The sequence below is a fragment of the Aphis gossypii genome, chromosome X, assembly GCF_020184175.1.
Source record: "Aphis gossypii isolate Hap1 chromosome X, ASM2018417v2, whole genome shotgun sequence".
In the NCBI taxonomy this organism is placed as follows: domain Eukaryota; kingdom Metazoa; phylum Arthropoda; class Insecta; order Hemiptera; family Aphididae; genus Aphis; species Aphis gossypii.
This window is the reverse complement of record NC_065533.1, coordinates 26,941,860-26,956,644: the sequence shown is the minus strand read 5'-3', so window position 1 is coordinate 26,956,644 and position 14,785 is coordinate 26,941,860. Positions and strand designations below refer to the sequence as shown.

General features: G+C 29.8%; 1 protein-coding gene across 1 annotated transcript; it reads left to right on the top strand.

Moving 5' to 3' along the window:
* The first annotated feature begins 3,762 nt into the window (after window positions 1–3,762).
* Window positions 3,763–11,088, top strand: LOC114130122 (dynein intermediate chain 3, ciliary-like). Its single transcript, XM_027995017.2, has 10 exons — window positions 3,763–5,258; window positions 5,322–5,483; window positions 5,764–6,028; window positions 7,904–8,157; window positions 8,534–8,695; window positions 9,280–9,488; window positions 9,577–9,712; window positions 9,795–9,941; window positions 10,611–10,778; window positions 10,976–11,088. The coding sequence occupies exons 1-10, from the start codon at window positions 5,085–5,087 to the stop codon at window positions 11,060–11,062; spliced, it is 1,764 nt and encodes a 587-aa protein (XP_027850818.1). The 5' UTR covers window positions 3,763–5,084; the 3' UTR covers window positions 11,063–11,088.
* Window positions 11,089–14,785: the final 3,697 nt, after the last annotated feature.

Genomic DNA, 14,785 nt, shown 5'->3' with positions numbered 1-14,785 from the left:
CTATTGTGACATACCTACTCGTACGTATATACTTACCTACTATTGTACCAATATTATTATATTATTGTTTTTTCGATGTTTTTATGAACAAAAAGACATATTATTTGATATTGTTAAAATAATGTAAACCTATCCCTAATATTTGTTGCAAATATTGTTTTTGAATCAATAAAAATGTCGACTATATCACTTAATTTTTTCAATACATAGATTTCGTGTAGACGCATGCCACATACAAAGTGTATCGGTTATCTTTGTGAAGATCATCATCTCCTGTGTAAACATATATTTTTTTACGGTTAACACAATATTATTATAAATATATCAAACACAAAAATGATTCGAAAACGTTAACCGTTTAAATCCTTGACGATCGCGTCGAAATTATTGCTAGTGGCGTATTAAACTTTTACGACTCGGGCAAATATCATATAGGTAAAAAACGCGATTTTGGATATTCCACGGCATAGGTAGGGTATCATACCAGTGGTTATTAATAGCGTGTGTTGTTTATTTATCCGATACGTCGTGGACCTGAAAAAATGGATGTCCTTGAGGAATTTGACTATAATCCGGGTTTTTTGACGGTTATTATTTTTTTTTCCATTCCTCCTTCTCGTCCCACCTGTAATTATAGCAGTATTGTTACAGCGTGGCGGCGGGATACGACGTAGAGTGAAACATTATATACACATGCACACTCGCACCGCACACGTTTACGTATCGTACACGGATTTGAAAACAAATGGAGAATTAGTTCGGTTCAAACATCACCACTGCCACTTAACGAAAAAATCCACGATACGGAATTTTTTTTAGCCTCTCTCGTTTTTTTAATTATAGTTTTTTTTTCATAACGAGGGAGAGACCGCCGTCGCCCGTACTAAAACTACACGATAGGTAGGTATAATACTACCTACCTAATAAAAATATATTGTCCCTTAAGGCGCGCGCGTACGACCGCATGACATAACGCGCGTTATTGTGATAATGTATGTAATTACGGGCGGACGGATCGATGAGAGCTACTCCTTCTTATAACGTTCATTTAACAATGTTTATACAACATTCTCCGGAACGCCTACGAGACGTTAAGTGCGAGCGGTAGAAGTTACAACCTGTATAATTTTGTCTTTTTATATATATATATATATATATAGTCGAAATATATGGGTAATATTATTATCATACGTGATTTTCCACGGACGTCAGAACAATAAGTAAACGTGTACAGCGCTATACATGCACAACCCCTTCTAAACGCGCTCCGCAGTCGTCGACTAGACGAAGACAAATGTCTATAAAAATCATAAAAAACAAAATTACCCCCCAGTCGACGCAGATTCTACAGATTCTACTGTATACGTAGTACGTAATATTATTTAAATATTTGTGTTATTCGACGCGCTGTCGAGGTGTTGAACGGGTCTGTTACTCGCGGTGTACCGACACGCCCATCGTGCGTTTTAGTGTATATTATATTATAATTATATTGCGCACACGATAATAATAATAAGCAATTTTAATAATATACGGGTTTGAGTAGTAGGGGGTGGTTATTATACGATAATAATATAATATTCACATACCCTGCGGAGCGACGACGAATATTCACGTGTGCAACGCGCCAAAAACGATTCGTCCTTCGCCGCGACGATAGTCCACTCCGGAGGGATACTTCGAGCACAGTTATTAAACTATAATATTTTATCGTACAAACCTAAACCGCCGATCATCGACTTTGAAGTTTTTCCGATGCACGAGAGAGAGGCTCCTTTGTAAAACGTTTCATCCTACTTTGTGTTATTTACATACATAATATCACGTGGTTAATATTCATGGGACGCTCCTCTTCACCGTAAAAAGTTATACAAGTTGTTCCCGCGTTTTAATGCGATCGGTGTGTTTTAATAATATTACAATAATTACAATACGACCACTTTGAGCGCGCGGAAAAATAAATTACGTAGTTAATTTCAGAATTTTTCCCTTTGAAATCGACTCGATATAATATTTTATAATATTATGTATAGGTACGCGGCGCGCAACGGCGTTGTATTATGCAAGAATCAAAAAAGGACGTCTTCTTCGCCGTTTTATGTTCAATATGCATTTTCGATTTTCGTCTATGTAACATTATAATAAACCGTTTTGAGTTCAACAAACACTTATAACGCTACCTCGCGTTTCGAAAATACTTATACTACCTCCTATATATTTATACCATCGTCAACGCATTACACGTATAGGCGGTGTATAGGGACTAGGGATCATGATTGGTTCGGTTTTCGGTGTGTAATAAAAACTTTACGACGGCAGTGGCGATTGTTGCCTCAAAATATAGTACCGTGAATACATGTTTATTATTTATTACATATTACATTACATAGGAGGGAAAATTTATAAATTTACACGAAGATTCCACTTGCAGTGCCGATGCGTCATGGACGTATTTTTGTGCATGCCATTTAGTTTCGATGTATACTATAAATAGATCTTATAAATATTATTTACATGCGGTTAACTCTCGACCGAATAAGGATTCTTTTATTATATCGTACGTGTGTTATAACACGCTTCAGGAACTACCGAACTACGTAGGCATGTTTGTTGTGCTTCCATAAGAATAAACCGAGGTATTCGCTGTATCGAGTATACCTCATCATTATCGTAGAGTAGATAACTGTACGGGTATATATTAAATGATTTTTGATGAATTCAATGATTAATCGTCAAGTACGAAAATCGATTCTGAGCAGAGACCGTTAGTCAGCCGAGATATTTACAAAACACGTCTTGTATTATTGTCTATATACGTATATTTGTTTTTGAATAACTAATCATCAGAAGTAATATTTTTAATATTTTTTTAAATAAATATATAATTTACTTTATTTTATACTAGCTAATCCGGCAAACGTTGTTTTGTCATATTAATTATATCATCCGCCCGTAACTTCGTTTGCGTATAATTTGAATCATACAGTGTGCTGCAAAAGTCGGTGTCAGGTTGACACACACCACTGCATGTCTACGCAACAATTACAACATATTAACCATTCCTCTGCAAGGCTTATCATTCTTACCAAAAATATAACCATCTGCCATTGTTATCAGTGCATTCTTTCTTCATATTCGTTGAGCGTCGAAAACAAAAACCATCAGGAACCGACTTTTGCCACACCCTGTATATCATATAATATATCAATAAATCATTTTGAAAGTAATTAAATTATATTGAAAATATGAAACCTTAAATTTATTTGGTTAGAGCTTCTCTGTAAGCGATGTTTGATGTTGTTTTATTTTGTAGCAGCAAAATATTAAAATCGAGTATTAGAAACATATTAAATTGTGTTATATAGGATAATATATTCTAATATTTGAGTATATAAACTAACTACCTATATAATATCAAGTAGATATTGATATTATAAAAAGTCTTTTAAAAATGTATACAGTATACACATCTACATAAGTTATATATATATATATAATATAGTAGTAGTATATATTATATTATATTATATATTGTACATACTAAATACTTTTAATTTCATTTCTTTGTAATTTCCGAAAAAATGGCGAGTTAAATAAATATATAAATATATAAATATTGAAAAAAATTTAAAAGGGTTAAAAAATATATTAAAAAAAAAGAATATTTATATTTTAAAACTAAACATATAGTTAATATACTGTTAATAATGTGTAGATACTAATCTAAAAACAAGTAATTCTAAGAAATAATTTTTATTTTTTCAAATAATATAATTATACTATAAGTTTATGCGTATTATTTTAATACGCATGCCGTATGTAATAATTTATACATCCACATACTATTATAGTGTATAATAAGTATTCGTTTAAGTGATAAATGCTCGATATGTCATGCGTAAACATATATATTATCAACATAATGATGTATTAGTTTAACTAACCTAAATGATACATTAGATAAAAACCTAGACAATTAATAAGTTCAAGCCCCTCGGGACGTAGCCCGTGCCGAATCAGCCCACCCAAGTTAAACGACATTGCGAGAGTGCAGATGCCATTCAAAAGTGATGTTAAATAGTGGCAATGATGTCCGAGTATAAATGATGAGGAAAAATTATAATTAGGGGTTACATTTAGTAAAATTATTATATAATATACGCATTCTCTATCTCCCATGATTGGACCATATATTTTTGTGTTTCAGTATTTATGCTTATGACGTGCTTATATGATATTGTTATGGTAATATTTGTCTCATAGTGTAGAACGTGTAGGTTAATATAATTATTATGATACAATGTGATTTTATATTTATTTTGTACTTGAATTTTATGTAATTGGTAAAATATTGAATTTTTTGATCTATGTAGTCGGAATTGTATAATAATAACGTGGTTAAACCATACATAACATAGTCTTAAGTAAATAACAAACTGGTAAAAAAAAAATAATAATAATACTTAGGTAGGTATAATCTCTGTTATAATTATATTTATATTAAAAAAATTACTGTTATTTTTCACACTTGTTTATTTACACATTAGTTTGAATTTTACTAGCTTAAGTGCTAAAAATTACAGACTTTCTTAAAAATCTCGTCAACATATTATAATTCATTAACGTGCACTTTATTTTTGTATAAAAAAATTCTAAATCGTTACATTATCAACATTAAAATACATAATATTTGATATACACATGTAAAGTATAAAATATTATGTTATCTCAGAGTACTTCTTAGAACACTAATGTAAAATAAAAATAGGTACCATTGTATTTAGCACGAAGAAAAACATTCAGCGAAACCTAAACAGCAATACGATTATGTTCAGAAAGCGTATTCTATGTAAAAAAAAATCGTATAAAATACTTTTCGCGAGTAAGTAACCTAAGTAGTTATAATTAATAAACCGTGACTATGACAACCATTAGTACGCGTAGGAAAATATTCAACGAGTTATTGTTGTAAACACGAGTATTTAGTCGGATTAATAATATTATAATTTTTTCGGTTATTTGTTTTCGTTTTTGGTTTTATTAAAAACGATAATTATTGCGCACGGTACTGGAAACCGTAGAGAATGTATACGTACGAGAAAAAAAGGAGTGATTACGGCCGACAATGTCGATTCCACAACTTCGGTCCGACAATATTGATGAACATGATGCCAGACCGCGTTTTGGAGGACGATTGGATACAGAGGAATCCGGTGGACAAGACCACAAACGAAACGAGCAAGTGGTCGGAACACGAGGTATACATTTTCCCGAGTAAAACAAAATGCTATAAGACTCATATTGACACGGTGTGTACATAGGCCAATACGATACGCATTGAGTACATCGATCGCGGAGTTTCGCACAGGGAAGGCGGCTGGCCGGCTGACATACACCTGGACGATCCAGACCAAGTGTCCAGATTCAAGAGGAAAGCGGAAAAGGACAAACTGTATTTGCAATCGGTCAAGACGGTGGCAGTTGTATGTAAATATATTTGCAAAAATAACTTTGTAATATTAACATATTATTATGTTTCACTCGTATACTGTTCGTTCCAACAAAAATTAAATACCTTTTATTCGTACATAAATATAGAAAAATAAGTCATGTCGGTGATGGTACATCGTATGTACAGCATAATTAATAATAATACTCGTCTTTTATAAATACGTGTTTACTGTAGTTTAATCTATTAAATAAACGAGTTAATGTTTTTTTTTTTATTATTATTTATTTATTTACGCCTGTGGTCATTCTCAGCTCACCGAACACTTTATAAGACAAAATAACGCAATAGATATATTCCAACCGTACTTCACCGATCCGAAAACCAAAGAATTCCAAACACAGACTCCGTCTCATCAGACGTTGGCGATATTGATAGACCCCTGCGAACCAAAGAGACCGGTACGAAACGTATCTTGGTCATCGGAACACAGCTCAGTGCTCGCGGTCAGTTACGCCGACATGAGATTCCAGATGGGCGATCCGAATAACAGTCCCAACGCCTACGTATTTGACACGGGTAAGGAAGTGTTCGTTTAACACCAGTACGATAATATGTATATATTTTGCATCCACCAAGCGGTTACAGTAATTAGTTTATTAAGCAAAAAAAATAAAAAATTGCCACTGCGACATTATTATATCTTAAGCAGGTATAATAAACGAGTCATATGTTAACGAAAATAAGAAAGATTAGAATGAGTTTTATCTTGTAAACCAATATAACATAAATGAAAAGCCAAGTTGTTCTTCTAGATTGCTCAGTGATCACCGATAATTTTATTTATATCGTTTTACTACATCATACCAACAAGATAATTACACATTTAATAGAAAATAACAAATTAAAACGCATTTTATATTTTCGAAATAAAAAAGCCGACGATGCAAATCACGTTATAGCGAATTAACATCATCTAAATCACTATATTAATAAGGTATCTTAAAATACGCGGATAATAGAAATAACAGTAGACCCTATTTGTATGTATAGCGTGGATCAATAAACATTATCGACATTATTGCGTATTTATCGTTGGCCGTTTTAACTACATGCTTTCAAAAAAAATGTGTATGTCTGAATGGAAAATAAATGTCATATGTTACTAATAATTAGTAATATATGAAATTTAATTTAACATAATATTGTTATGTAATGGAAACTTTAAGACGTTGTTGCGACAATCAGACAACTTTTATTATTATTAAATATATATATATCATATATATCATACAAATATATTTCAAAACGGATATCAAATATGATTTACTTAATAAAAATTAGTATTTAATTTTTAACTGTCAATCGAATATTCGTGGGATCTTAAAATGTTGAACCAAATTTTGTTATTTGTTTTTTTTTTTTTATTAATAAACAGTGTTTTCAGTTTTTAATGGTGTGAGATGTGTGATATAAATGATGTTCATACTTAGGCTAATCATTCTCAGACTCAGATTGTAGATATTTGAGAGATGGGTAGTAAATAAAAAGAGTTTATCGTGTTATCAGATAAAAATTACATTAAGTTGTAATTTGTACTTTTTATTGTGTAACAGTATAATATTTTAAGACAAAACTTAAAACACGCAGTAACAACTAAAATTATTTGTTTATGTGTGAAAAACAACTTGTATACATTATAATATGCTTGTACTATACCATGTTTTTGATAATTGTCCGTTTTAGATTATTAGTGTTGATGATGTTTTTTTTTTAGTTACTAAGTATTAATCTATATTAGTAAGTATCTACAGGGCAAATTGTCGATAAAATGCTCCGATTTTCATAAACAGAGTTCGTTTAGGATATAAAACTCTTTTTAAGTAATTTATGAGCATGAGGAATTTTTAACTTTTTTTTAGTTTTTATTTTATAAATATTGACTAATAATAATTATTTGGTGGATAGAAATGCATGAAAATATAATAGAAAAACCTACAAAAGATATCCTTGTATCTGTATAAAAATATTAGAAGTACATAGGCACATATTTTTTCATATTTATTTTAAATTCCAATTTGGACAAAATTACTTATTTAAACCACGATAATATGTTATTTATTTTACTATAATTTAATAACATTATTCATAAAAACTTAAACTTTTAACTTTTAAGTATTTTATATTACTATGAATATAGTAATATATACACAGTAACATATATTTTTGCTATACGTCAAAATAGTTTTGATTTATTTTCAAGTATCACTTATCTCAAGGAACTATGAATCAATTTTAATTTAATAAGACTTACATTTTATTCGATAAACATAGTTTTAGGTTATGTTTGATAAATAAAGTATTCGATCAATAAATTTACATTTTACAAATTTGTATTTTCGGTGAAATTTCTAGACATGCTTTGAATGATGTATCGATGTTTTGAATTTATAGAGATATTTACGTTACCACATTATATGGTCGAGTCAATAAGTCCGGTTTCTCAAATTAAGTTCCACCACAGGGACGGACCACTACTAGCGGGTGGCTTGTTGAACGGTCAAGTCGCGTTATGGGACATGCGAAAAAGTTCCAAACATTTCAACATCAGTGAAATAAGAAATGGTCATCGTGACTCAATCCTTAGTCTCGAATGGATTCAATCCAAGACTCACTCAGAATTTTTGACAGGATCTAGTGACGGTCAGGTTAGTATGATAGGTATAGCCACGTAGGATAAATTTATCTATTATCAATATAAAACTATATTGTCCACAAATTTGATTATTTCAAAAGATACAAGAGACATTTTAAACGTAGTTATTAAATACATTTGTATTTAGTAAGTTATGTGAAAAATTATCATAAGCTCGAAAAATAAAAAAATATGACTTACCATATTATTTTTTAATTCTAATTCAAATCTAAAAAATAAATACAAAAACACATGTTTACTTACTAAAATATTATTAAAAAAAATAAATCAAACTTATGAATTTATATTTTACAATAAACGTCTCGGTGCAATAAAACACGATCATATCTTTAATAAAATAGTTGATCATATTGTGATACATTCCGCAGATCATATGGTGGGATACCAGAAATCTCAGTGAACCTACAGACGTATTGGTCTTAGATTTATTGAAAACCGAAGCCGATGACGATCCGGAATGGATTCAGTGGGGCCGGGCTCACGGAGTCACTTGCTTGGATTATAATTTTTCGATTCCAATACGCTTTATGGTATGTAAAAGTATCAACACAGGATAAACGTTATTTTAATAATATTAAAATACTTAGTTTATTCATCAGTTAGTATCAGCCGTCCTTTTCAAATTTTCTTAGAAAAAACTGATTACTAAACCAACTATTAAATTGCTGGCTGTTTTAAATTACACAAAATATTACCTACCATTACACGATAGGCGTTTTACATAATAACTTAATAATTAAAATTAAAAATTGAAAATTCAATATTCGACTGAGAGTAAGCGGTAATAAAATCACGGAAAACTTTAAATTTAATTTTTTGTTGCGTCAGTTATGAATTGTATAATGTGTGCTTAAAAAATTTAGATAGAAACAAAGATAGAAAATAAAAATGTAAGTCTGTATAGGAAAACTTAATAGTTAATATAAAGAGTTTTTTCTGAATGGTGTTATACTAAAGTAGTGAAGTCCATATTCTATTATTGTTTGTATTAATAAAACGGCATTCAAAATTACTATTGAAAAACACCATATTATTAATATACTTATAATTGTAAAAATTATGAATCTTTTCTAAAAATGAAAATAAAACATTGTTATTTATTATTTACAAGTAGATCGGTACGAGCACCGGAAACGTGTTTGATGGAAACCGCAAGGGTAGAACAACTTCTGAAAAACTACAATTTACTTATAAATGTCATGCTGGCCCCGTATATTCAGTGCAACGCAATCCGGCATACTTAAAAAACTTTTTGACCATCGGTGATTGGCAGGCCAAAATATGGTCAGAAGAGGTAAAGGAATCTCCCATAATTTGGACTAAGTACATATTTAATTATCAATATTAAAATTGCATAGACGAAAAAAAACTTGTTTTATTTTACATGTCTCATTTTATTATACTTTTATAGACATTACGATGTAAAATTAACCGACAGCCAATGGAGTAATTCAAAAAGTTCAGTTTTTTATGTAACTAGAGCTGATGGATTTATGGACTGTTGGGATATATTACAAAAACAAAAAGATCCGATACTTTCAATTAAGGTACAAAGTAGTAATATTAGTAAAATAGAAATACCGATAAAACAAATAGAATTGAAATTTATGTCAGTTTTATTCTATTTAGTTATCTGACAGGAGGTTAAATTGTGTTACTTGCCATGAAGAAGGATCACTATTAGCTGTCGGTGATGACCTTGGTAAGACACACGTGATTGAGATGAACGATTGGTTTATAACTCCCGGACCATATGATAGAACTCGATTAACAGCTGTAAGTCAAGTAGTCATATTATCAATAAAAATTAATGACAAACAAAGAGCACTTACTCTTGTAACCCCCTCAAAACAGTGAATTATTTAAAGTTTTGAGTTTAAAACCACGATAATAAAACTGGACTTGGTTAATTATAACTTCCAAGGGATCTCTTGCATTTATTTTTAAACGAGTTTCTTTATAATCAATATTTAAAATTTCTTCATATATTTCTCAAGTATATTGTCATTTGTTTTTTTTAAATTTGGTTACCTATGCCATAAAATTACCATTTATAATTATAGTTTTATTTTCAGATAGGAAATTTAATAGAAAACTGTTTTAAAAAATAAATTGTCTAATTAAATTTTCATAATAATTTATAATATATGTTTATAATATTTTCATATTGTATATTAATCAGAAATTATTATTTTTTATCATATATATATGAAATATAAATATAATATATTTACTTTTTGTCTTTTTTTTTCTTATATTATTATTTGAATTTAATTCTAATTTAACCTAATTAAAATATTCTTGCTTCTTGAATACAAATTTTTTATGTATTAGGAAAAAGTTAAATAATTAGTATACAAATTACTATAAGTCATTGAATAACAAAATTTTTGTGGGTACCAACTGACGAAAATTTTAATTTTTTTTTTTATTATTTATTAATAGATGTTTGAGAGAGAAACTAAACGAGAAAAAATTATTGAAGCTAAGCAGCGTGAACTAAAAACTAAATTAAGTCACAAGCCAACTCAAAAAGCCGATGATTTTTTGACAAAATCTGAATTAGCGACTGAAGAAGTGGAAAGAGAAATAACTGAACTCGTTGAAAAATTGGTGAGTTGTCGTGATTTTATGTTTTTCAATAATCAGTTGCGAAAATCACGTATTTACGTATTTATATTATGATTAATTTATTAGTATAGGTAAAATAAAATTAGTACGATTGGTATTTATTGGAATAAATTATAATTGTATAACCAGTAAAAATCAAATATTATAGTCTATTATATGTGATATAAATTCGTTTTCAGTGTACCGATTCGTTTAATGAAATGATCAATGAAAATGAGAATGATATGGAAGAAGCTAAATCGGAAGAATTTATAACTGATGAATAAAGAACTGGAAATTTTTTTTCATTTAATTATTAGACTATTAGATATTGATTGATATTAGATATTCACTGAATCAATAAACAACTATTTTCTTACAGTAATCTAACCTGAGATTAAGTACATAATTATATGTATAAAAGTTGTCAGTAGATAACAACTATGATTAATCTGTTAATAATTATTCAAATTGTTTAATATATTGTATTATTTTCAAATACAGTTGTATCTAAACTAACTGTCTACTAGTTACAGAATCGGGTTTGGTGTATGGTATTTAATAATAATTATCTTTTAAGTGAATTCTTCTTCGTTTTTTAATCATATTTTTATAGCCTGAACAAATAATCAAAACAAAATGATAACTATTTCAGAGTTTTTACAAGAAATATAATACATGCAAAATTAACATATACGTACATTTATATTACCATCAATATAATTTAGCAGCTATTATTCATAATTAATAGTAGTTAATAGATTTAATTTGACTTTGTTCAACAACCAACACACTTCAAAGACAAACCAACATTATTCTATTCATGTTCTTATTTAATCTCGAAATAGATAGTATCACGTCGCAGTAGTAAGTATTTATTGAATGATAGAGTCGAGTTGTTTGTCTAAAACATAAAACCAGCGTTTGATTGCAGAGTGTAAATAAAGCATACGAATATTTGGAAGTGTTAATATTTTGACTATCCATTAAATGTATCAAAAGGATAGTAAGGTACCTACTGATGATTTGGAGATTATTATTATTATTGTTTAATCTTAGATTATTGAGTCACTGTGGTTGATGCAAATATAGGATTATCATCTGCATACTCTACTTTAGACATGCTTGATGGTAATCGGTCAGTTAGTTGAGAAAATAATACATACATATCTATAAATATTTAACTAGGGATAATATTGCTAGTGTATATTTGGCATAAATAAGAAACCAGCATGCCAGTTTCGAAACCAAAACCTTAGTGTCATTTAAAAAAACTATAAGACATAATACAATAAAACAACAATATACCTATATATTTTTCTAATATCAAAAGGATAATATCAGTTAAGCAACGGGTACTTGGTAGATAATTTAATGCATTTCATTACTTTTGAAATTCCATTTAACCTAAATTAATAAAGACAGAACCTACAAATACTCACCACTCGCTGTTATTAAAATAACATACATTTTACACACAAAAGGCATGATGAACGCGTGCAATGTTAAAATTATTGAAACCATAGTTATTCGCTACAACTATCCATCAAAACGCGCAAGATACGGAAAAGCCGTGTATCAAAGTTTTCTACACAAAATCAAAACATACCATATATCTCCTTGCGATATTTATGCAAGGAAAAGCTTATATGTTTCATTAAACCACTATACTGACAAACTACTAAGCAAAAGATAAAAGCTAATATTATACAATAGTATAGAATCAAGATTTTTAAAAACCATGAAAATAAGTTATAACTAAGTTATATATTAAATATATAATCGTTGACCAGTGGCGGCTCGTGGATCAAAAATTGTCTCGTGACAAGAGGCTCGTGGGTGCTGGTGAAGAAGGTGTGACTTTAAATATAATACTTCTAGTCATAGGTATAACAAATTGTCAAATTAAATGTAATTTAATTTAATATATTTATTTTATTATGAGCACAATTCGACATGTTGAACTAATTAAAATTTAAAACAATACAATTTATACTGAAAATACGCATGACGACAATCTAATTCCTACTATAATTGCAGGTAGCAGTAGAAAATTAATAATTATTATAGCGGTTAGCAGCCGACAACGACGAGCGTAAACTCCGTTAATTTTAAAAAAATAAATAAGATTGAAAGGAGTTTGAAAACACGGATGAGACCAACAATGCTCCAAGAAAGATACTGTTTATAGGGTTAATTAATATTGAAAAGGATATTAACATTGACACGGTATCAGTATTAAATGACTTTGCCAAATTCAACAGGAGAATAAATTTAATACTCTATAGTTATCTATTAGTTAATAATAAATATAATATGTGCATTAAGTAATAATTTTATACTAGAAGCTAATAAAAAAAAAAAAAAATAATATTTTTATATGATGTGCAGCGGGGAGTGGAGAATTTTTGTTGAATATATTAAAGGGCTTGAGCCAATGTAACTCCCTATTTGCGCCTATGCATACACTACAACGATTTCTGCGATCGGTGGGAATCCGTTCAACACGCTTTGCTTTTTAATTTTTACAGTCATATCTGCACAGTATTTTCTGGCGGATTTATGTGCAACTATACCTGTATATATTGTCCCTAATCCTGATTCCAGGAAAAAATTTTGATCTGCTAAAAACGTTTGTAATACGTATATACAGGTTATACATGTTTATCTTTTAGACACTTCCGCTGTAGGCAGGAAATCGACAGGAGGCCGGTACACCTATTTCAGTATATATATATATATATTATATATTGTGTACTGCGAAGAACCTACATTATAATTGTATTAATGATTTCTAACGAAATACAGCATACGTACCACAGTGGTCGAACAATTTTATTCTGACCATTTGAGATTCTGGAGAATATTGCGCTATTGAGCATCGTTTGCGATGTTGAGAAAATTTTTTGTACAAATTATCAAACCTATAGTTTATACGAGAAACCAGTATTTTTATGTGCGATTCACAATGTCAGTATATACCTATCCATATACCTGTATCATAAAATCGCGAGTACATAACGATATTATAAAAAACTGAAAATAATTTTTATAATAATTTAAAAAATATATATTTGAATTGTTAATTTGTCAATGTATAATTAGCTATATTATACTAAAGTCTAAAATACGTTCCTATTTATTTTATAAATATATTTTACTATAAATCGTTCATTTCTGCAGGTAGTGCGACCGCACCATCGCACGTATGCACGAGTCACCATTGTCGTTGACGTTTAAATAATATAATTCCTATCGTTATTATTTTATTTATTTTTTTTTTTTTTGAGTTTATTACTGATATGAGTACTTTTTCGGAGCTACTGAAACTACACTATTACAGCAGTATGCTCTAAAACGTTTGTAATATTGCTATTCTAATAACTCTATCAAATAACTTACCTCCACCTTCCCACGACTTAATATACTATATATTAAATACACGAATCTATCGTTGTATTGCAAACACACGCGGTACACACCCAAACTTCTTATGTCATAATTCTGTTATGCATAATTTTACAATTGTAAACGTTTGTTGTTATATTATATCCACGCGGTTTTTTTTCTTTATTTTTTTTTCACCATTCCGTTTTAACCAGAAAAAATATAATTTATAATAACATTGCTTGACGCGCAGAGCGGCATCAACCGGCGTTTCTGCCCCGGGTGAGTTTCTTTTGAGTTTCAGAGTTTGCAGCTGTTATGGATAATATAATAATTAGGAAACACGTAAGACCACCAAAACGTATTTCGTCGTCGACTGGTACATGACGACCGGCACACACTGGACACAATATTATAATAATACGTACAGGGCGATTCACCAATCATTTTCGCCTCGCATCCACACACGTACCTGTACACACACGACGTTGAACAGTTATTATAATATTATTTATTATGCGCTTGGCGTGTGCGTCCCCTTCGGGCTCGGGTCCAGAAAAGTGGTCCTGTTTAAAAACATATTTTTCACGTTCGTTCAGATCGACTTCGACGACCAATTACGC

Coding starts and splice junctions, on each gene's coding strand:
- LOC114130122 (XM_027995017.2), top strand. CDS start 5,085: ATGTATACGTACGAGAAAAAAAGGAGTGATTACGGCCGACAATGTCGA. Junction 5,259..5,321: donor GCAAGTGGTCGGAACACGAG/GTATACATTTTC, acceptor GTGTGTACATAG/GCCAATACGATACGCATTGA. Junction 8,696..9,279: donor CGATTCCAATACGCTTTATG/GTATGTAAAAGT, acceptor ATTTACAAGTAG/ATCGGTACGAGCACCGGAAA.